The 24,757-nt window shown below is 36.4% G+C and overlaps 1 protein-coding gene across 3 annotated transcripts in view; it reads left to right on the top strand.

Annotated features, from left to right (window-relative positions):
• GDAP2 (ganglioside induced differentiation associated protein 2) overlaps positions 1-24,757 on the top strand; it is a 60,153-nt gene that overhangs the window by 18,522 nt on the left and 16,874 nt on the right. For all 3 annotated transcript variants that reach the window (XM_041754557.1, XM_041754555.1, XM_041754556.1), the window contains exons 4-10: positions 1,210-1,363; positions 1,775-1,863; positions 7,210-7,286; positions 8,771-8,930; positions 10,963-11,119; positions 22,936-23,012; positions 23,772-23,848. In XM_041754557.1, the coding sequence (XP_041610491.1) occupies positions 1,210-1,363; positions 1,775-1,863; positions 7,210-7,286; positions 8,771-8,930; positions 10,963-11,119; positions 22,936-23,012; positions 23,772-23,848 (791 nt within the window). The remainder of the gene's footprint in view (positions 1-1,209; positions 1,364-1,774; positions 1,864-7,209; positions 7,287-8,770; positions 8,931-10,962; positions 11,120-22,935; positions 23,013-23,771; positions 23,849-24,757) is intronic.

Genomic DNA, 24,757 nt, shown 5'->3' on the forward strand with positions numbered 1-24,757 from the left:
GCATTCTCTCTTTTTTAAACATTGTTTTGACCCCCTTTGGTCAGAGACTTTGCTCACTTTTTGGTGATCCTTGAGTGTCAGTTGAATTTATGAGGGGGGGAACTGAGAAGTGAAGGGAAGCTTTGTTTTCATGGGCAAGAGTTATTGCTTGGTGAACCTAGAAGCAGATGATGAACAGGAGCCCTGTTGTTTTGTTGGGGAATCTCCCGTAGTTATCACAATTTGTGAGTCCTTTGGTTTGGGCCTCTTAATTTCCTGGAAAGGAATCTTTCAGGGGTATAAGGGTGAATGTCTGTGATTTAAAAGCCAATTAGGAGCAGAGGGCTAGAACTATCACTGTTGAGCGTAACACTTTAACTCAGTCCACTCTCTTTAGCCATTCCTGGGGTTCTGGAGTCCAGAAACCAGTTCCGCATTTATCACCACAGCAGGTGGTAAAGAAATCATCACCTTGCTGTGCTGGCTGGGGAAAGGGTTGTTGCAAATTTGACTGTTTTTGTGCAAACTCCGCTCAGCCTCCTCTCTTTAGTCCCACTTTACAGCATAGTTTTTACAAGTACATAGGCCTCCATTTTTTGAGCCTTTCTAGTGTTGTATAATAATAATAATAATAGGTAATGCATGTATGTACTTTGCACAGATTAGACCTGTAAAGTAAGTACTAGGAGTATTCCCATTAAATAGGAAATTGAGGCACAGAGAGGCATAGGTAGCACAGCAGGAAAGTGGTAGACTCAAGATTTGAATCAAAGTAATCTACCTTGAATCCAGCACTGCCTTTCAGTACAACCAGCTGGCTTCGTATTCATAACCCCATTTCTATAAGCACTTAGGTTTCTCTGCTTGCTGAATCAGTTATTTCTAGGCCACTTCTTTTGACTTCCACAGTTTTGATGATAACTATGTGCTTCACGTCCTCTCCCCCATTCTCTTTGCCTCTGCTTTTCCTATTTTTAATTAATTATTTATTTAAATTCAATTAATTAACATGTAATGTATTTTTGGTTTCAGAGGTCTTTGTTGTCTGTTTTTTGTACCTATTGTATTACTTCATTGTCACTTTGGGAACAGAGATAAATGTTTATGTTCAATCCATATCTGTAATTGAAATTTCTCAAAGTTCTTATTACTTTTCTCTTTTATGCCTTGTTTTGTTGACTTTTTTTTTCCCTAACACCTTCATGACTTAGTATGTTCCATTGTTCCCAGGTTGCCGGACAGGTGAAGCAAAATTGACAAAAGGATTTAATCTAGCTGCCCGGTTCATCATTCACACAGTGGGACCTAAATACAAGAGCCGCTATCGCACAGCTGCTGAGAGTTCCCTGTACAGCTGCTACAGAAACGTGCTTCAGCTGGCCAAGTATGGTTTATTCACTTCCTGGATGCAGCATACCATACACTGTTAAAGGCTCTGGTTTCAGAATGAAACTAAGCCGTGGAAGTCAATTTTGAGGGCCTTAAATCATGTAAGAAGACTCTGAAGATAAAATTAATTATCTTCACACACGTAGCAGGATAAAAAGAGTGGATTCAGGTGACTTAATTTAACCTGTTCCCACTTTATTCAGTCTTTATTTGGGCTCTATTTCCCCCAAATAGTATCATTATAATATTGATATAATTATTAAAAAGTATAACTGGGATTAACCAATCTTGTATATTATACAAGATTTATTGGGGAGTTAAGGAAAGAAGTTGCTGCATTTTTTAAATTAATTACATATGTATGTATTATGAATGTTGGTGGTTTGTGTTTTCTGTTTGATTGCAGAGAGCAATCAATGTCTTCTGTGGGATTCTGTGTCATCAATTCTGCAAAACGAGGTTATCCTTTAGAGGATGCAACACACATAGCACTTCGTAAGTAACATCAGAGATGCTGTGCATACATTGAGCACTTTGTAAGTAGGATTGGGATGCTGTTCATAGATTGAGTCTTACAAAATTTTTTTATCACTAGTTAAGTAGTTATAGCCAAAGAAGATGTCCTGATGAACAGATCATGGCATCCTGGAGGGAACTTTGTACTGGTAAGTTGCTGAGCTCAAAATACTTGCTCAAGTTGATGTTTTTCTCAACTTGAATAAAGGCTCAGAAATTTGTCTATTAAATTGGGAAATGGCCAAGAAGTATGGCCAACACATTGGGTATTTGAACCGGTATTCAGAATAATCTTAACAGGCTGTAACAATGAAGTCTAAATAGATTTCATAATATAGTATGTATAAATAGCACTTTGCAGTTGAAATAGCAGCTTTCAATGTGCAATTTGAGTATAAATCCTTGCACTGAAGTTTAAAAAAGGACGGGGCTCGATCATAATGAGACAGAATGTCATATATGTGATATAAAAATATGTTTAGCTTGAGAGAACCCATGATCTCACTGTATTATATGCAAGTTCAGACCACATCTAGACATTTGTATATAGTACTGGGTGTCCTATCTTATGAGACACTGACAAACTGGAGAGCAAACAGTTTGAAACATTAGTGGTACTTCTCCTAAGCTTTTAGCATATATGATGCTCATCTTCAAATATTTGAAGGATTCGCATTGTGAACTTATTCTGTGCTGCCTGTTTAGAACAGTGGTTCTGAACTGTTTTGGGAGCCATCACAAACTACATTGAGCATTTGATGGAAGAAAGCTGTGGACCCTTTCTCTGAAGAATATACATACAGAGGGAATTTGCAGCAATTTCAGGAAGTTGATAAATTCTTTTCTAAATTTTTATTATTATTTTTTTATTTATGTATGATAGTCACAGAGAGAGAGAGAGAGAGAGAGGCAGAGACACAGGCAGAGGGAGAAGCAGGCTCCATGCACCGGGAGCCCGATGTGGGATTCGATCCCAGGTCTCCAGGATCGCGCCCTGGGCCAAAGGCAGGCGCTAAACCGCTGCGCCACCCAGGGATCCCCAGGAAGTTGATAAATTCTTATAAGGATTGTAGATAAGACTTGGAATGGTAGAAGGCAGGTCTTGGGACTATGTCACAAGTGGGACAGTTGGTCCCACTTTAGGTAGTACTCTCTCTAATGGAAAGGTATTTTAAGTGAATTTCTTGTCACTAGGAATGTTCATGCAAAAACTAAATGACCATCTATTGAAGATATTCCTCATTAAGGAGGAAAACTACACCAGATGATCTTTAAAGCCCCTTTCTATCTCTAGAATTTAAAGAGGAGGAGTTAAAAGTCTTACATCCATCAAAAAATTACAAAGATATTCAAATGCCAAGATTATTATTATATAGCCTAGAATTTAGGGTGAGGGTATAAATAATCTTATTTAATAATTAGCTATTTTTAAGATATAAGATCTTACTGCTCAAGGATTTTATAGTAAATTTATATATTTTGTAGTTATGCTTTATATATATTAGACTGAGCTTCTTGAGCAGAAATCTTTTCATCTTTGCATTTCCAGTGCTTCCATATGCCAAGAATACTTTACATGTGGAACTTGCTTAAGAAATACATATTTTAAAAGGAGATAAAGAAGTTCCATTTTGTTTCTTCAGTAGCCGTGTGTTTTAGGTGTTCATTTTACCAATAAAGAGGCTCAGAAGTTTATCATGTTCTCATGGTTATGCAGACTCCTGCCTCCCAAGTCTAGTAACCTTTCTGTTATACTAGATAATTTAATTATATACATAACATTGAGTTAGAACTACTTCAGTGGGAAACTACTGTTACCACTACTCTGCATGTATTCTGAATGGTGCCTTACCAAAACAAAGTTCCTGCCTTTATATAATTCTTTCTGGCAATGCTCTTGGCAGGTCTTGACATTCTCTGATTCCTTCATCCTTACCTCATCACCCCATAACTTGAGCTAAGTCTTTTTTTATGTCACTATTTCTTATTAATCATACAGGTTAGAATTTAAAGAGGCAGCAACATTTTATAGAAAAGGCTCTAAAAAAGGAGTCAAGAAGACTGGTTTTTGATCTCTATTCTACCAGTCTCACCAACTTTGTGGCCCCAGCTAAATGACTTGATATACTACCATAGAGGTGTCAACTTTAAGCAATAATTGTAATAGGAACAGATGAAGATGGGTCTAAGAGACTGTGATGAAGCAATTTCTAAGAATTTGATTAGCACAAAGGAAATGGAAAACTTAAAGATGGACAAGTCAACTTAAATTTTATAAGACTTGTTTGACTTACTACATCTTAAATCTAATAGCAAAACTGTACCGTCTCATTAAAAAAGTATGCGCACACAAATAAACAGTTCTGGCCTTTGCTCACATACTTTCTGAGCATTTGGGAAATCAGTGGCTTATATACTTTTGCAGCATATATGGGCCAAGAACAAATTTAATAATTTGTTTCCTACTTATTACACTATTACCAAAACTTACTTCATTTGAAACCTAAGTAATAGGGGATCCCTTGGGTGGTTCAGCAGTTTAGTGCCTGCCTTTGGCCCAGGGCATGGTCCTGAAGTCCTGGGATCGAGTCCCACATCTGGCTCCCTGCATGGAGCCTGCTTCTCCCTCTGTCTGAGTCTCTGCCTCTCTCTCTTTCTCTTTCTCTTTCTCTCTCTGTCTCTGTGTCTCTCATGAATAAATAAATAAAGTCTTAAAAAAAAAAAAAACCTAAGTAATATCCTCTTGATAGATGTATCAAGACTGTCTTTTTTTTTTTTTTTTATTGGTTCATGTACAGTTCAGTTCTCCATTAGGAGCCTAAAGAAACCTCTGGATTGAAATAAATTTATTAAGTTATTTATTCATTCAGCAAAATTTTGAGTGATTGTGTGCAAGGCCCTGTACTATATAGAAGAGGATACAGTGGTGAGAAAAAAAAATGAAGCTGTTTTTCCAGATGAAACTCTGAAAGAAACCATTTGAATTGGCAGTTCGTACTAAAACCTTATAGCCATGACACCACTCTTTCTTTTCTCCTTTTTGCAGAGTTACCTTTCTTCATGAATTCCATTGAGAGAATTCAGTTTGGTTACTATCAGGCATTGTATTTTGTTCTCCAGTGGAAATCCTACAGTTGTATGCTGGGAAACCATTATGTGTGAACATTAATTAAAACTTGGTGTCAGGGCTCCTGGATGGTTCAGTCACTTAAGCTTCTGACTCTTGATTTTGGCTCAAGTCATCATCTCTGGGTTGTCGAATGCAGCCCTGATGTGGGCTCTGCACTGAGTCCCTCTCCCTCTGTTCTTCCCCCTACTCATCCTCACGCTCTCTCTCGCTTGCTCTCTCTAAATAAAACCTTCTAAAAAAACCACAAACCGTAGTGTCAAAATAAAGAAAATCCCTTTTTGAAAATTCATTTTTTAAAAATTGTTAAAACAGAATAGAGAAAAAAATGAAAAGTAAATTTGTCATCTAACAGAGGGAGAATTATGAATAGCTTAGCTTGGTCCTTCAACAAATGGATCTGCTCAGTTAGATTCTCCAGATACAGTAGTAAACAAGGCAGGCAATATGTAGATAATTAGACCCATAAAATGTTAATTCAGCTGCTAGTTATTTTTGAATGATTGCTTGCTATATTCTTAAAATGTGCTAGGTTCTGGTAATATTAATGTTAGATATACTTGGCCTTCAGAGAGCTCATGGTCTAGCTATAAAATGCAATGAGAAATTCACAAATGGAGGTCCTTCAGGTTATAGGAGGAGCACAAGGTGGGGTCATGGAGTTCTGTGTACTAGATGGCCTTGGAATGGGTCTTGAAAAATGACTAGGAGTTAACTAATAAAAGGTCATGGTGAATGAATGGTATTCTAGTCAAAGGTAACCATGCAAACAGAGACAGAATAGCATGGAAGTTAAATGGAATGTTCTGAGTACAGCAAAGAAGCCAATTTGCCAAAAGCATAAGGTCTGTGGGAGGACTAATGGGAAATAGAACTCTAAAGGATAGGGTTGGAGGGATGGCCAGTTAGGGTCCAAGTGTGGCAAACCGTGCTGGGGACTTAGATCCTAACTTACAAGCAGTGCAGAGCCTCAGAATTATTTAGTAAGGAGGGTGACAAGGGAAGGAAGATAAATCAGGCAACAGTGAATATATAGACCTAGAAAAGAGAGAAACAAGAAAAGAGCTTATTGCTAAAGGCTTCATGAGTATTAAGATCCTGAGAACAGCTACAAGAGGAATGGGTGTTAGAAATAGCAATAGAATTTTAAAGGACATGATGCAGAATAAAGGAAGAGGTGAAAGGAGTGTTAAAATTTTCAGATTTGAGCTTGGATAAATGATTCGATGTTGCTATCTGGTAAAATAAAGAATATAGGTAAAGGAACAGATTTTGAGGGAGAAGGATGGAGGTCAGTTTCAGACCTGTGGAGTTTGAGGTCTCTGGGTTATCTGGGCGGATATACCCAATAGGCAGGAGGGAACTCAGCTCTTCTATTTGGAAAACAGAATATAAAGATTTGAGAATATCAGTATTTACATTGATGCTAAGCCAGCAAATTGGTGAGCTAAATAGAGACTATATCTGTCTGTATATATATATATATATATATATATATATATATATATATATATATATAAAACAAGAAAATAATTGTGGAGGACAGAACCATGGAAGACAACATTTTTAAATGGACATATAAACTAAAGCTAGACAATCTTCTGATGAGATAAGGACTGAGAAAAGGCCATTAGGTTTCATTGATAGGAAATTGATAGAGAAGAATCAGAATAACATAGGAATTAAGAAAAAAATAATTCACCTTTGGTCAATGGGATTTTGACAGGGATACAATCCTGAGTAGGTCACTGAATACTGTAAGTAAATGAATAGTCAGAGAGAAGGAGGCCCTAGGGAATAAAAATAAATTGGATAAAGAAGAATTGTCTGGAATCAGCATCTCCTATGGCCAGGCACTATTTTAGATGCTGGCAATAAAGTAGTAAGTAAAATAAAACTCTTGTGCTGTTGAGGTATTTTTGCTCTAGCAGATGGGGCAGGGAGGGCAGAGAAGATACAAAATAAGCAAGAAACTCCACAAATTTTTTCTATAATATTTGCTCTAGAGGAAAGCAAATCAGAGAAGGATTTTTAAATATGGTGATCTGGGCAGGCTTCATTGATAAGGTGTCATTGAGCAGAGACCTGACTGAAATGAAGAGTGATCCATGGTAAAAATAAAACTTTGAAGAGTTTGAATTTTCTTCACACAACTCATTTCTTATTTATTGAATAAGTTTTTCTATTCTTTTCCTTAGGCACTGTCAGGAGATTCCTAGAAATTCATGGGGAGACCATTGAAAAAGTAGTATTTGCTGTCTCTGAACTTGAAGAGGTATTTTGCTAATGATGTTGCATTGTTTAAATCTTATTTTTACTTATTTATCTTTGTCTCATCATTATCTATTTACTGAATTGCCAGTAGCATATCCTAGGAATCTGTGTATGTTTTTGGCAGTGGGGCTTACCATCCTTTGTTGAAAAGAACTCAAAGTCTAAAAACAAGTCAAAAAGGAGCATTTTGATCATGTTTTTACTGCTGAGCCATTTTCTTTTTGTGAAATCTTACAACGTAGAGTTCTGCTGTGCTCCCTGTATTCGTTCTTAAAACTCCTTGAGGCATCACCTGGTGACTAGCATTGATTAAGTTGTGAGGTTTATGTTTTGTTTGTTTTGTTGTGTATAGTTAGGTTTAATGTATTTCAGCTTAACTTAGAGCCATTTTAGAAAACTAGTTTTGTTTTTGTTTTTTTAACTTTCATTAAGTTTTATTTAGTTATAGTGTGCTCTATCCAGTTCAGCTTGTATTATTTTGCAGTTTTGTGGCCTTGGGCAAGTTATTTAACCCCTCTGTGCTTTGATAAAATAGGAGTATTAATAATACTTACATCACAGGAGTTTAGTGATGAATGAGTTAACACGTGTGAAATATCCACGTATGGTATCAATAACTATATACATGATATATAAATACTTTGGAAATTATGAAAATGGGGACACCTGGGTGGCTGAGCAGTTAAAGTGCCTGACTTCAGCTCAGGACATGATCCTGGAGTCCCAGGATCGAGTCCCACATCGGGCTCCCTGAATGGGGCCTGCTTCTCCCTCTGCCTGTGTCTCTGCTTCTCTCTCTCTCTCTCTCTGTCTCTCTCTCTCTCTCTGTTCCCTCATGAATAAATAAATAAAATCTTTTAAAAAAATTTGCAAAAATGAGGCATATTTGCTTGTCTGCTGTCTCTTCTTGTTTTACCTGGTTTACCTATCCATTCAATGATCCTTTATTCAGTGTCTGGCATCCAGGCTTATCACACTAGATTCTGGGAATACACCAGTGAACAGGTCAGGGTCATTGTCCTCAAGGAATCCATTGGCTGTTGGTGAGGGCAGACAATTCAGATAAGTTATGATAATTGTGATAAGTGCATTAATGAAGGTATAGAATGGATAGGAACACATAATTCAACCCTGCACAGGGTTAAGAAATGCTTCCTATGGGAGGTGATAAACATGAAATCATAAAAAATAAGATATTCCAAGGGAGGGGTAAATGACAATATGACATGAGTGGCAGTTTCAGTGACCTGAAATTGCCAGGATGGAGGTCACATTTAACTTTATTGACTACCTAACAATATCCTGACCCTGAACATAAAAACTGCTTGAGGGCCCTAGACAACATCTAGTTGAGCTTAGAAGCGGTAAGGTTTTTATTTTTGACAGAGGCTGTCTTCACAGTGTCTAGAATAGCACTAAAGCTCTGCTGATGCCTGCTTCATTGCTTCATTATTTTTTACAGAATGTCTTGCTTTTCTGACACAGGCTACTTACCAAAAGCTGCTACCTCTGTACTTCCCAAGGTCATTAAAGGAGGAATGTCGATCATTGCCATACCTACCTGCAGATATCGGAAATGCGGAAGGGGAGCCTGTGGTACCTGAGCGACAGATTAGAATTAGTGAAAAACCTGGTGCCCCGGAGGGTGAGTTCTGCTTTTCTTAATTTCCCTCTTTTACCAGGGACTGATAAAACACTACCAAGAAGGAGAAAGTTCATTCTACCTTTGGGGAGCTCTCTATGGGTGTGACATTGAGTTCAAGACCAACTTAGATGTTTTTAGAGGCTTATTCTTGTTAAAATTTACTCTTTAAGTTAAAATACATATATTTACACACACACACACACACACACACACACACTCAAAAAAAAAAACATTAAGTCTGTTAGACAGTAGAGATCCAGAAGTAGATATAACAACTTTTACACCCTCATGAAGTTTATAGTTGTATGCGGGACCCTATTTGAGACAGTAATCAAGTACATAATCATCTAAAATTTTCAGCAGCTTTAACAATATCCTCCAAAAGCGAGACCTAACATTAAATACTAAAACAGGAATGCCATTACCATTTGTTTTGTTTCTTTAGGTTATATACTCATGTAGATTGAAGCAATGGTAGAACATGGTAGGATGGGAGCCCTTCTGAATCTGAATCTGTGCTGTATGACAGCTTATATTGATCTTCATGTGTACATGATTAAGGTCGTAACTCCCTTGTGTGGAGACATGCCTCAGAAGCTTCAGAACTGAATGTGAAAATTCAGCATCTCAGGAATTACTATGAGATTCCTACTGTGAACACTTTTAAACAGGCATCAAAATCTGTAGAAGGTTGTTCATCTCCTTTTTATCACCAGTACATAGCCTTAAATCAAGTGGAGGGAATTGGAAGTGGTGTACCATCAGGAAATATCTGAACGAAGTTTTGCTGGAGGGCTACCCATGTACTTTAGGGTATCCCGAGAGTTATTTGGAAATTTTCATGATTGTGACCACCAATGTAGAATATAGTTTTTCCTAAATGTGTAAATGCATTTTGTATGACAAGGAGTAATAATTGCAAACCCAATTTGAGATCATAATGCTAGGCAGCAGATTAGGCTAACCCATTAGCCAAAGGGTTCCTTGTGTCTACCATTTTCTAAGAGTGCTTGATTACCTCATAGATGGAAGTCCTAGTATTATTCATAAATATTTTCAATTAGGATGTTCAGTCTGTTCAAACAGATGTAAAATCAGCTTTACCTGATTTGTTTATGGGGTTTTTGTTTTTTGTTTCTTGTTTTTCATAAAAGCAGATTTCTCAGCCATTAGCCTGTCACAGATTAAGGAGCAGCGAAGTAGATGTGAGGAAGTCCCAGCTGGATGGCCCACATGGCTGGGCTTCAAGTAGTGGCATTGCTTTGGGAAGCTCCCCATGGTCCAAGACATTTTTCTTTTCTTTCTTTAAAAAAAAAAAAAAAAAAAAAAAAAGTTTTTTGAACAAAGCTAGTAAGGCAGTAGGGGAACACACTAAGAGATAGATGACCCATTCCCAAAGTGCTGACTTCTAGCCAAACACAAAATGATTGTCTGGATACATTAGAAAGTTGATTTATTAATTTGTAGTGAAAACCAGAACACTTATGAGTCAGATGATTATATAGGCATGACCAGTGTAGAAAACCAGGATGCTAAATTAGAATTAAAACATATCTTAGTGAACGTGGATCCTATCCTGCAATATTGGGCAAGCAAGCTGCCATTGCGAGTTATCTGACAAAAGGACTCAAGTGTTTGTGTCAGTTTATCATGTGCGCCCTCCTTAAAACAGTTCTGGATAAATGACTCTAAACATTCGTTCTTTGTATTTCTCTTTTCTTTAAACCTACATACGATTCTATCTTTTTGTTTATCATTACCTTCTGTTCTTCCTTCTTAAGGTTACACTCAAGTCCCCATGATTTGATTTTGTGAATTCCTAAAACTTCTGTTACACAGGGACAAGTGGTTTCTTGCATTATTTCAGTTCTTCAGATGCCGAAATCTGATTTCAGTTTGAGTTTCAAAAAAATACCCTCAACCCCAGTTTTTTTTATGACGTCATAGTCATCCCTGTTGCAACATTCACAGTCTGTAGCATTTACTGTCAGATTTTATCATACACTCTCTGTTGATAGTATTTTTGTTACAGACAACCAAGAAGAGGAGGCTGAAGGCTTGGGAGTTGACCTCTCTTTCATCGGCTCTCACGCTTTTGCTCGAATGGAAGGAGATATTGACAAGCAAAGAAGACTGATCCTTCAGGGACAGTTATCAGAGGCGGCCTTGCAGAAGCAGCATCAAAGAAAGTAAGGCAATCCCTTTGGACTGATAGACACAGAGGGACATGAGAAATCAGCAAGGAGCCTGCATGGACTAAATGATCTGCATATAACATATTCTCATCTGTTCTTCATGACAATGTAGTGGGAAATATTGTCCCCATTATGTAGATACAGAAATTCAGAGTTAGTTTATCAGTGGTCACATTAATATGTGGTGAAGCCAGTGTTCAGGTGCATATCCGACTTCAGAGCTCCTACTCTTCCTGCTGTAAGTGTAGTGCCTCTGGGTGAAATTTCATTCTAACGTGGGAAATAGGAAAAGGGAAAGGCAGAGTTATGAAGTTTTTACTTTACTATATTGGTAATTAAAGCATAATCTACAGTTTTGTTAAATTTAAAAGTACTTTATTTCTCCCTGATTTATCCCAAGGACCTTATAAAGCCATTCCATTTCTTTTTTTTTTTTTTTCTCTTTTTTTTAGCCATTCCATTTCTTTCAAGTGTTTTCATTTTTTTTAATTTAAATTCAATTAATTAAAATAATGTATTATTAGTTTCGGAGGTAGAGGTTAGTGATTCATCAGTCTTATATAACACCCAGTGCTCATTATATCATGTGCCCTCCTTAATGTCCATCACCCAGTTACTCCATCCCCTGACCCCCTTCAGCGACCCTCAATTTTTTTCCCTAGGATTAAGAGTCTCTTATGGTTTGTCTCCCTGATTTCATCTTGTTTTATTTTTCCCTCCCTTTCTCTATGATCCTCTGTCTTGTTTTTTAAATTCTACATGAATGAGATCATATGGTAATTATCTTTCTCTGATTGACCTATTTTGCTCAGCATAATACCCTCCAGTTCATCCATGTGGATGTAAATGGTAAGATTTCATCCTTTCTGATGGCTGAGTAATATTCCATTGTATATATGTACATACCACATCTTCTTTATCCATTCATCCATCAGTGGACATCTCAGCCCTTTCCATAGTTTAGCTTTTGTGGACATTCCTGCTATAAACACTGGGGTGCAGGTGCTCCCTCAGATCACTACATTTGTATCTTTGGGGTAGATGCCTGATAGTGCAGTTGCTGAGTTGAAGGGTAGCTCTATTTTCAACTTCTTCAGGAACCTCCATACTGCTTTCTGGAGAGGCTGTACAAGCTGGCATTCCCACCAGTAGTGCAAGAGAGTTCCCCTTTCTCCACATCATCACCAACAATTATTGTTTCCTGACTTTTTAATTTTAGCCATTCTGACTGGTGTGAGGTGGTATCTCATTGTGGTTTTGATTTGAATTTCTCTGATGCCGAGTGATAGGAAACATTTTTTCATGTGTCTGTTGGCCATCTGTATGTCTTCTTTGGAAAAATGTCTGTTCATATCTTGTGCCCAGTTCTTAATTGTATTATTTATTCTTTGGATGTTGAGTTTGGTAAATTTTTTATAGGTCTTGGATACTAGCTCTTTATCTGATAAGACATTTGCAAATATCATCTCCTGTTTTGTCAGTTGCCTTTTGGTTTTGTCAACAGTTTCCTTTGCTGTGCAAAAGTTCTTCATGAAGTCCCAATAATAGTTCATTTTTGCCTTTGTTTCCTTTGCCTTTGGAGATGTGTCTAACAAGAAGTTGCTGTGGCTGAGGTCACAAAGGTTGCTGCTTGTGTTCTCTGGGGATTTTGATGGGTTCCTATCTCACATTTAGGTCTTTCAGACATTTTGTGTCTATTTTTGTGTAAGTGTAAGAAAATGGGCCAGTTTCATTCTTCTGCACGTGGCTGTCCATTTTCCCAGCACCATTTATTAAAGAAATTCTCTTTTTTCCATTGGATATTCATTCCTGCTTTGTTGAAGATTAGTTGACCATAGAGTTGAGGGCCCATTTCTGGGTTCTTTGTTCTCTTCCATTGATCTATGTGTCTGTTTTTTTACCAGTACCAAAGCTGTCTTGATGACTACAGCTTTGTAATATAGCTTGAAGTCCAGAATTGTGATGCTACGAACTTTGGTTTTCTTTTTCAACATTCCTTTGGCTATTCAGGTTCTCTTCTGGTTCCATACAAATTTTAGGATTATTTGTTCCAGCTCTGTGAAAAAAAATTGTTGGTATTTTGGTAGGGATAGCATTGAATGTATAGATTGCTCAAGGTAGTGTAGACATTTTAACAGTATTTGTTCTTCCAACCCATGAGCATGGAACATTTTTTCATTTCTTTGTGTCTTCCTCAATTTCTTTCATGAGTGTTCTATAGTCTTTGGAGTACAAATCCTTTGCCTCTTTGGTTAGGTTTATTCCTAGGGATCTTATGGTGTTTTCTAAAGCAGTACTGAATAAGTCCTTTTTAAAGCATAAAGGAAAGCAGCTTATGTACTTTTGGGTAAGCTTTTCTAAGGATTAACAGTCCTTGGAAAGCTAGCTGCTTTTCAGAAACGTCTAAAGGAAAGAAAAATTATAAACTCTAAACAGTTCATATCAGCATTACCTTACAGTGTTGGTTGAGAGATTAACATCTCATAGGATTGTTGTAAGCACCTAGTACTTACCAAGCTCTTAAAATCGGTCACTGCTGTTTTCCTCGGTACTGAGCAAATTATGGTATATTTTGCCTTTTAGCTTTGTTACTTGCCATCCCTTTTGACTGGAATACCCTCATCCTTTAATTCCTGCCCATTCTCTGTGTTTCAGCTTAAAAGTGATTGCCTCTAGAAAGGTATCTCCCTGGAGATAAGCCAGAATAGACAGAAGAGAAGTCTGGAATAGATGCCTCTTCCTCTTTTTTTTTTTTTTTTCTTCATATCCTGTACTTAACCAAAGTATAGCATAGTATTTGTCACAGTATATTGCAATGATGTGTGATTGTTTTAAGTTTCCAACTATAAACTGGAAGTGGACTTAGATGACCTCTGGAGTCCCTTATAGAATTAGAATGTTGTTTCTGGGTGGGTGAGTTTCTGGTTTTCATTTTATTCTGATTTTATTTTTAGAAACAACAGCAAATTTGCCACGAGGGGGCACCAATGAACAGTTTTTCCAAAGGCAGTCACAATCAAATGATAGCTTCAGTGGTTTCTAGACTTAACATGTGTAAGAATCATTTGGCAAACATTTTTCTTTAAATACAGTGAAGGGCCTCTCCCTCACATGACTGGACTTTGCATCTGTATATATTTTGAAACTTTTTCACATTGTGATTCGTGCACTGCTAGATCTGGTTACCTTTTTTTAGTCAAAGGCAGTGGTTCTTAAACGATTTGGTCTCAGGTCACCTTTGCACTCTTAAAAATTGTTGAGGACTCCAGAGAGCTTTGGTTTACATGGTTTGTACCTGTTAGTATTTATCGTATGAGAAATTATGTATTAGTTTATTTAAAAATAGACCATCATGGTTTTTTTTTTTTTGAAAATTAGAAGAAATGGCACGGTTTTACCTTTTTGAAAAGGTTTAAATGTATGCCTTAATAAAAGACAGCTGGATTCTTATATCAGCATTCAAATTGTTGCAGTAAGTTGTCTTGGGTGAACTATATAAAGAAAATCTAACCTCATTCAGATATATAATTAGAAAGAGGAAGAGTATGTTAATAGCCCTTCCAAATAACTTATGATATTCTTTGATATTATAATACAACTTGGTAAATGGTAATTTCTTGAAGTTTAGTTGTAATATGGAATCTCAAAGCATATCCATGAATTTTTATATTCTGTTATATTAAAATGTGTTGTTCAGTCCTGCTCTTTGAATGAATTTTATAATAGGAATTACAGCATGAATTTATAACATGATGCATTGTCTTTTGGAAAATAATGATTCACTGAATTATTCAGATTTCCTAAATATTGATATATTTCATTATACAATATAAAAAAATTGTGTTTGTTAATATTGACACTGATCTCATCAGAAAAGTCTTAAGTATTAGGAACTGTAAGCTTCTGATAATGGTTACAAATTTTTCAAAATAATATATATTTTTTAAAGCTCAAGTTTTATCACAGACAAGAAATACCATTGATTTTTCTTGAAATGACAGGATCACTTTATTCATTTTTGAGGACACATCTGCCAAATACTCATGTTGAGTAACCACAGTTTGTCTGCCAGTAGTTATTTGAACAGTGTTCCGTGAAAAAAAGCAGCAAGTTTAGCTTACAAGTCCTACAGTGCCTTTCTTCAAGACAACCTCATACTTTGGTATGCAGAAGTGCTTTATGTGTTCTTCCCATTTTATGATACGTTAATATTAAAAAGATGTGTTCCCAAGGGTTGATTTAATTAATAATTTTTACCTCCTCATCGAAGACATTCTTAAATTAAACTGGCTTTTTTTCTTATTCTTTATTTTTTTTCCTCTGTGAGAATTTTGGCAATGAAGAACACAATGGCTGTTAGTACAATCTGGTGCCTCCACCTTGATTCATTCTAAGTCACCAGTAATCTACTTAACAGTTGCTTGGTGCAAATGTCAACACAGTGAAAAAGGAAACTGAAAACTGAAAACTGATGTTTCAGTATGATTGTGAAACTGTCAGAAACAGTTTTGACCTTGCAAACCCCCTGAAAAAGTGTCAGACTATGGACCACACTTTAAGAACCACTGGTCTATGGTCTCTCACCAGTACCTTATAGTTGAAAGGAATTTTGGTAATCGTCTGATACAGTTTCCTGAAGTGGAGTACAGTCTCTAGGCATTAGAATCACCAGGGCTACTTGCTAAAAATGTGTATGCCCCACACCAAATTTCCCACCTCTGTGGAAAGGGCTCAGAAATCTTCCTTCTGAAGTTTCTTAGGTGATTATTTTGTGCTCCAAATTACTGATTTGTTCTATCTTCTTTACTTTACAGGGGGTATATGATCCCCTAGACTGGGTACCCAGAGGTACAACTCACTGAGAAAGAGCCTTCGAAGTGGCTATTGTGGCACATCTCCCTTCTCTACTACCTTCTTCAGCCCACTTCACAAACCAGCATTAGACAAGTTGGCAAAGGACTAGAGATTTTTTTATATTCATATACAAAGAACCTCACTGTTACCCCTTTTCTCAAAGCAGTCAACCTATTCTCTTTTACTTCTTTCTCTAACACATACACATACCCCTCATACCTTTTTCATTTCTCCATGAGTGCTACAGATAATCTGGAAATTTTGAAGTTTGTGTTTGGACTGGAGATTTGTTTGTCTTTGGCTCTTTCTTTAAGGATAACTAGTTCAAGCCAGTATTAGAATAAATCTATTCACTCCTTTCTGGAAAGGAGTCCTCAGCAAAGGTTTGGGTTCTAGGAAGGAATATGAATGCAGCATGGAAAGCACTGTCCTTCTTACTGGTCTTATTGATCTTGAGATTCATATTTGTACACAGTTGATGGTTTCCATTCAGTTCAGGAAACATTGGATATTTACTCTGTACAAGATAATATTCTAGATACTGAAATATACAGGGTTAAATAAGGTAGCCCCTCTGTTTTGAAATTCATGAGTGAGCCACATTGCCTTCAGGGGTGTGTTCTGAACAATGGTCAGACTTTGTGTACATATAGTCAACACATAGCTGGCCAACTTACAGAAGAGCACAGCCTATAGCTCCCAAAGCCTGAACTAAGAAACAGGCTAGGTGCCTCTGTCACATAGTTCTCTTGAGTGATAAGTTATATCTAAATCAAAAGGTTTTCAGATTTCCCATATAAGTGTCCAGTGCCTGTGATGATTAAAGGTGAAGTTGTGTCTGATAGCTATGCTGCAGAATACTTCAGAATAATAGCAGCTCAGAAGTGTGGTCAAGGAACCAGAGACCCTTTTGGGGAGCCTATGAGACCAAAACTAGTTTTATAATCCTACTCAGACATATTTACCCTTTTCCTTCCCATTCTCAGAGTGTTTGGTGGAGTTTTCCAGAGGTTACTTACTATGTAGCATTGCAGTAGATGAAATGCAGAAACAGATGTGAGAATCCAGCAAAATTTAAAGAGATTTGCAACAATGTTAAAGACACATTTTTTGTCATAAAAAGTTATTGATGTTCATATAGAGCTTTTTGTTGTTTTTACATTTACAAATTATCTTTAATATTTCTGTTTTTATTTCTAATATGGTAGGTATAACTGAGATAAACATAAAAGGGTCCTGAGACCAGAAAATTTGAGAACTGATGACTACTTGTTTAGGAGTTTATGACATAACTGAGCTATGAGTCATCTATTTGCATACTCTGCCTTGTGCTGAATGTTTAAGATTGCGGGTTGTGGCTTTTTAAAATTTGTTTCTCTTACTTTTTCTAAATAAGGCTTTATTTACACATAATGAGTCTGATTTCTATTAATTATGTTAGTTGATCAGGTTGAGCAAAGGATAATTTTTATCTCTGAAGAAGTAGCTCTTTAGCTAGCAACATCTTTTTGAAAACTTTCAATTCTTCCATCAGTAACAAAACTAAAGGTCCCGTGGATCGGCTATATAGGGTCCGATCATTGCTCTTGTGGCATTGCCTTGCCACACCATTATCTCTGTGTGGTAATTCATCTGAAAAAATTAGGCATGTTGTCTAATTCTTTATATTTCTAGGTCTTCTATCCAACTCTGACATTAATTTGGTATATCATAAGGAAGAAGTTGGCTTACTTACAAAAATTAGGAAGCAATATTCTTTTTCATAGAGCTTTTAAAACTCTTAAAATTATTTTACAGTAACTTTTTCATTAGTGTTCCTTGGTCAGCTTAAGACCCAATTGCCTACAACGCATAAGTCATTTGCCACAATAAAAACTTTATCTCATTCATTATTAAGTATTTATTGAGCCCTTACTAACATACCAAGTGTCATGATGAAAACATAATAAAGTGACATGCAAGACAGATACAACCCCAGCCCTCATGGAGCCTAGGGTCTTGCAGAGGAGAGAAATGGTAAACTAATTATTAAATGAATAATTTATTTTAAATTACAGGATACAGTAAGTATATAACAACGGTCCTAACTAAATCTAGTGTGGGGCAGTTGCCCAGGCCAGGAAAAGCTTGTGTTGATTCCAAAACCCAGGCTATTGGTCATACACAAATAGGTTAGTCATTAGTCTTTTAAGAGTTTTTAGAGTAAATTTTCTTCATCATTCAACCTGAGGTTATGCATGTGGATGGTAACTGATTAACTGGAAGAAATTGTGTTTTGTTAGCTTTGTGAGGACAGCACCCACCCTTAGTTGCTTACAGTCTGTTAAGAGACTGTCTACTCAGTATTTCTGCCTTCAGAGCACTATAGTGGCCACCTTTCCTGCCATTTTGCCATATTTTGTGTGACTGTTTACCTGTGATTATTGTAGTTTACCCAGTAAGTTATAGAAATCTGTTTATTTGGAGTAATCTCTAAGAAAATAAGAATCTATTTTGAATTGAGTTTTCCTTTTTTATCTTTTGTTTTGATTGTTGGATTGGGATAAAAGATTGCATAGCCTTTTTGAAATAAAATGCAGAAACTACAGCAAAAAATGAGATGCAGTTTATAACAGATAGAATGGAAATTTAAAAATATTTTTTGAATAGATGAGGGAAATAAAGCATTGTTTCTCTATTGGCTGAGGAGATAAAACTAACATTTTTTGCTTTTATTTCCTCCTCCCAAATACTTTTTTAAAAGAAAAGAAAATTAACTAGATAATCAAATCAGATTTACATGATCCATAGTGGAATGGAGGAGACTTCTAATAAGAAAAAAAGAAGAAACCAGATGAAGATAGCAGTCCTGAGTTGTGCCCTGGAATTTATCTTAATACTTAGAAACTGGAGCAGCACCACTGTCTCAGCAGTGACAATAAATCTTTTTTAAATCATTAAGCCTTTAAGAATCTCATGCAAGCTATAAACCTCCCCATGAACATGTTCATATGGATGTTGCTTTTGCCAACCAAAATCTATTCTAGGATATCAAGTTGTTAATCATAGATTAAAGTTAAAAACATTTTAGAGTTGATACTATTTCAGAGTTCACACCATGGACTATGGTCAATTTTAGATAGATTAAGGACTTAATTTTTTTTTTTTAATTAAAACTCATGGAAGAAGTAGGCTAGTATCTTTTATACCTTGGAGAAAGGACAGGTTTCTTAAAATATAAAAAGCAGTGGCTATAAAAGAAAAAATAGCTTCGACTATATTAAAATTGAGAACTTTGGCAAGTGGGGCAATGAATCTTAAAGAAAGTGAAAATCAGATTAGAGAATGGGAGTATTCACAGTAAACATAACTGAGAAATTATTGCTATCAAGAATAGACAAAGAATTCCTACAAGTAAGCAAGAAAAGAAGAAATAGCCCTGTAGAAAACAAACAACATGAACAAGCATCTCACAGAAGAGGGAAACACACACAGTAAACGTGAACAGGATCTCAGCATCATTAGTGACCAGAGACCCAATTGGCAAGAATTAAGACATCTGCTAATGCCAGCTGTTGAGGAGGACGTGGGTTCACAGGATCTCATAATCATTGCTTGTAGAATGGGTACAATACTTTGGAAAAGGGATCTGGTCTTATCTTCTAAAACTAAATATACCTGTAACCTAGCACTTCAACTCCTTTGTATCTACCCAAGAGAAATCATGCACTCCTATACCAGGAAATGTAAAATAAGTTGATCGTAGCACTGTTCACAGGAGCAAAAACCTGGGAACAGTCTAAGTGTTCACCAGTAGGGGAGTGGATGAAAAAAACTATAGTTTTCATATGATACAAATACATTGTATAGTCATAGTGAATGAACAACATCGCCACCCAATTATATAGATGAATCTTAGCTGTCTAGTAAGTCCCAACAAGTAAGACCCAAAAGATTACATACACATAGCATTATAAGCTTTTTCCAGAAAGTTTTTTTGGAATATATCAGATGAACCAAAAGGATATAAAAAGGAAAGCAAGAAAATGATGGATGGGTGATTCCAGAGACTGGTTATAGGGGTGGGGGCTAGAATTGAAGGGGAATGACCACATGATTAGATGTAGACTATTGTGAGGGTGCTAGCTTTTATTGGGGACAATAGGTTTCAGAGTGCTTATTACTTCACTAAAAATAACTAATTAGATAACCAGCTTTTTAAACATTTTGTAGATTTATTTATTTGAGAGAGAGAGAGACAGCAAGTGCCTAAGAGCAGGGAGAGGGGCAGAGGGAGGGAGAGAATCTCAAGCAAACTCCCCACTCAGGGCAGAGCCTAACACAGGACTTGATCTCATGATCCTGAGATCAACTGAGCAGAAATCAAGTCAGATGCTAACTGACTGAGCACCCAGGCTTCCCTAGATAACGTTTTTAAAAGAGAACCACGTGTGTACCAGTGATGAGTATTTTGAACCAAGGTTAATTCTATTTTGTGCACCTAAATTCCAGTTGAAATTTTTTTTTTTCAGAGTTCATTGAACACGTTGTTACTCAGCATCAGGAGTTACCCTAGAGATTGCCTGGACATATAGAGGCAAATAAGACGGAGTCCCTATCTTGTAGTCTAACAGTATAAATGAACACTGGCAATAAGTGGGTGAAGCTATGTACTATACTTCATGGTGCAAAGAAGGGGGAGCAGTTAGTTCTACATGTCTGGACCTTGCCTCCACACCCTCTCACTCTGCTCTCCCCACCCTCCCCTGCCAGCCCTCCTCTCAGCATATCCATAGAATATTTAGACCTCTGTTGGATTGCTTGTTTCGTTCTTACTACAGAGTTCATTCTTTATAACATGTGTCCATCTCATATGTTCAACCTCAAACTCTTTGAATCCAAGGACTTTTTATCATTCTCAGATGCCTCCCAAAATATCTTGAATAATACTCATGTTTATTATTTCATTAAAGATTTGAGTCCCTGCTGTGATGCGGGCACTTGCATGTACACAATATATCCTTGAAAAATGAGCTAATGAATACAAGAGTGGAATATAGAAATTAATAGACATTTACTGAATTCCTGTTACATGATTTGTGCTAGGACTTGTGTTGCTCATAAGACACTTAAGATAGTCTGTTCAGTCTTATTGTGAAGATGACTTAATCAGAAGACAGAAAACAGTATCATTGGGGATTTAGTGTGAATAACCAAAGAAGTGACTGTGTAAAAATGTGAAACATTATATATAGAAAAGGAACATTATATATAGAAAAGTATGGAAGCCTACTATAAAGATAGGTCTTTTCTTGACTTGCAAATTGTGTCTTCAACCAAAATTTAAAGCTATTTTGCCTTTGACTTTTCAATTTACATAGGTGGGCAAGTTTCCTTTTTTTTTTTTTTTTTTTTTTTAAAGAGAGAGAAGTGGGGAAGGGACAGAGGGCAAGGGAGAGAGAGAATCTTAAGCAGGCTCCATGCCCAGCACATTGGGCTGGATCTCACAACCCTGAGGTCATGATCTGAGCTGAAATCAAGAGTTAGACTTTTAAAAGACTGAGCCACCCAGGCACCCTAAGCTGTCAAATTTAAAAAGGAAAACTATGGAACTAAGTGATACCAAGTGTTTTTTTCACAGGCAGTAACAATTTCTGATACTAGCAAGTGTATCACTTGATTACAATTCAAATATAATAGGCTTCCTATTAAATATCCTTAGCTTTGTGATTGTACTTTGTAGCTGAAAAGTATTCTACATAAACACCACTTTACAGATAAGGAAAGGGTCCATAGAGTGGAACAGCTTTATTTATGCACAGAAAGTGATAGGATTAGGGGGATCCCTGGGTGGCTCAGCGGTTTAGCGCCTGCCTTTGGCCCTGGGCGCAATCCTGGAGGTCTGGGATGGAGTCCCACGTCAGGCTCCCGGCATGAAGCCTGCTTCTTCCTCTGCCTGTGTTTCTGCCTCTCTCTCTCTCTCTCTCTCTCTCTCTCTCTCTCTGTCTATCACAAATAAATAAATAAATAAATAATCTTTAAAAAAAAAAAAAAGAAAGTGATAGGATTAGAACCAAGTCTCCCGCTTCTGGTTTAGTTTTTCTCATGTTATGGGATGTTGCCCTGTGGGACCTAGATGCTTCAAAGTTGCTTTTCATGCATTTCAGTGCCTTGAAAGCTTTTTTTTTTGTCCTTTGAATTTTAAGAAAATGGTCTGAAATAGAAAAAATACTGACCTTTTCAGAAATCTGGAGATCTGAATACAACTTCAAAATTCAGCTCTAATAACTAAGATTAGCTCAACGTTTTACAGGTCGTTTCCCCTCTTTGAGACTTTTAATGTCTTCCAATTTTAACGTCCTCTTAGCTAAAGCTGAGCTACATTCCCTAGGATCTGCTATATGGGCTGTCAGTGCACCTGGTTTGATTAACCAATCATTAAATAAGCCTGGACTTCCTACATAAAATTACCTGGTTCCTTTGTGGTCCCACATGTTCAACGCTTACCAGTTTTTCTTCTGCAGAGTAAACTCCTTGAGGGCACTGACCGTTTCTGTTTACTGCACGATTCTTAATACCAAATTGTTGAATGAGTGAACATCTCTTTTAAATAACTGCTGTTGCTTTAGGATTTCTCTGTTTGCATGTTTTTTTAGTAAAGGAAGATAATAGTATTTGAAAACTGTTAATTTGAGTAATTGGTACCTTTGCTATTTATATGAGTAGTCTTCACTTGATTATAAAAGATTTTTTTAAATCATTTAGTGTGAACACCTTCCTTTCTCAGTTTCTCAGTTTCTCGTTTGTGTTTATTATCAGTAACACATTAGTAGAGATTCTGCATAATACTATGACCTCCTTAAGTCCTTGCACATTATAATAAAATCTCATTCTTTTGGGAAAGATAGAAACAGATTCCGTTTGTAAATTTAACTTACAATGAGTTATTATAATAATCATGTCCTTTATTTCTATAGTTATAATCGCTGGTTATGTCAAGCAAGATCTGAGGATCTATCTGATATTGCTTCTCTAAAAGCCTTATACCAAACAGGTGAGTAACTTTTTCTTTTACTAATTAAGGACCTTCCCTAACACACTGTTAGAAACTTTTTCTCTGATTTTGTATGTTTTATCTGAAAAAAAAATTGTTTTTATACTAATGGGGATAGTTTTGCTCATTATCAAGATCATAAAAATAATATCTCAACCTAGACATTTTCATCTTGCAATTCTACATTGGCCAAGTTTATTTCTTCTTTATGTCCTTTTTCTTACCTTTTAACATTTTTTTCTACTTTTAAAAATACCATCTACCTGCTATTCAAAATTCATACCTTATATAAATATATGATAGAAATATATATAAATATATATAAATATATGATAGAAAGTTCTCAGATTTCCATTAGATGGAAAGTTCTCTTTTTCCATTAGATTTCTTTTTCAGCTAGTACTTGTTAATTTCCAATTAGTTTTTCCTGGATCACTAATGTTATTAAAAGTTGTAGTGAACTTAAACAAGAAACTATTTATAAAAAGGTCTTTCCCTGCAGCCTTACCTTTGGCTGTCCCTTATTTAAAACCTGTAAGAAGCCTTATCTTAAAAGTAAGGCAAGTCATCAAAATCTCATGAAGTTTAAAAAAAAAAAAGTATTGTTTTCCACAGTGAAAGATAATCTAAAGATGAAATTTTTTTAAAAAAGTAAGTCCTGATTTTCAGTCTTTTATATCTGTGTAGAATATTTTTATGATATTAGAGTCCAATCTTGGAATGAAGTCTCTGGGTACTGATCACATTTCCTGTTCACAGGTGTTGATAACTGTGGTCGTACAGTGATGGTGGTAGTTGGAAGAAACATTCCTGTCACGTTAATAGACATGGACAAGGTAAGCCATAAAAAGGCTCTGTTTTACACATAATGTTGATTTTTACAGTTAGTAGGATATGAATTTGGAATCAGGACTTAGAATATGAGATGGCGCATAATTGTGTGAACCTGGGCCGAGGAGCGGCCCTGGCTCTGTATTTTGGCACGTATCATTTCAGTAGGTTAGGGGTTTGGTTTTATTCTGTAGGAGAAACAAAAATTCTGGAATGCCATAATGTGATCTCCAAAAATGCAGCTGCTCTGTTTCGGGTATGACGCAAGTCGCAAGTTTTGGGTTGGAATCACTCTGGATTATAGTTGTACTAACAATCAAATACTGCTTTTCTTGAAAAAAGAAAAATTAACTCTTGAGTATCTATCTGAAGAGAAGTCAGAGATGGAGTATAGCATAAATCCATGATTCCTTCATCTGGAGGCAAAGGACAGAAATAGCTGATTCATTTTAAAAAAAAATGGTATTAATGGCAAATAAAAATAAGAAAATAATTCCGCTTTTAAAAATGATTAGTGGGCAGCCCGGGTGGCTCAGCGGTTTAGCGCTGCCTTCGACCCAGGGCATGATCCTGGGGACCCGGGATCGAGTCCCTCGTCGGGTCCCTCCGTGGGTCCTGCTTTTCTCTCTGCCTGTGTCTCTGCCTCTCTCTCTGTGTGTGTCTTTCATGAATAAATAAATAAAATCTAAAAATAAATTTTTTTAAAAATTAAAGTGATTAATAATCCAAAAAAAACAAAAACAAAAGTGAATCAGGATGAGATACCTTTTTTCATCTTCAAAACTTAGCCAGAACTTTTAAATAATAATCATTGTCATCAAAGATGAATAAAATGATAAAAGTGGTCACATCTGTTCACCCAGGAATTCTACTCCTGAGAATTTGTACTAAGGAAATAATCTGAAGTATGGAAG

The sequence above is a fragment of the Vulpes lagopus genome, chromosome 5, assembly GCF_018345385.1.
Source record: "Vulpes lagopus strain Blue_001 chromosome 5, ASM1834538v1, whole genome shotgun sequence".
Classification (NCBI taxonomy): Eukaryota; Metazoa; Chordata; class Mammalia; order Carnivora; family Canidae; genus Vulpes; species Vulpes lagopus.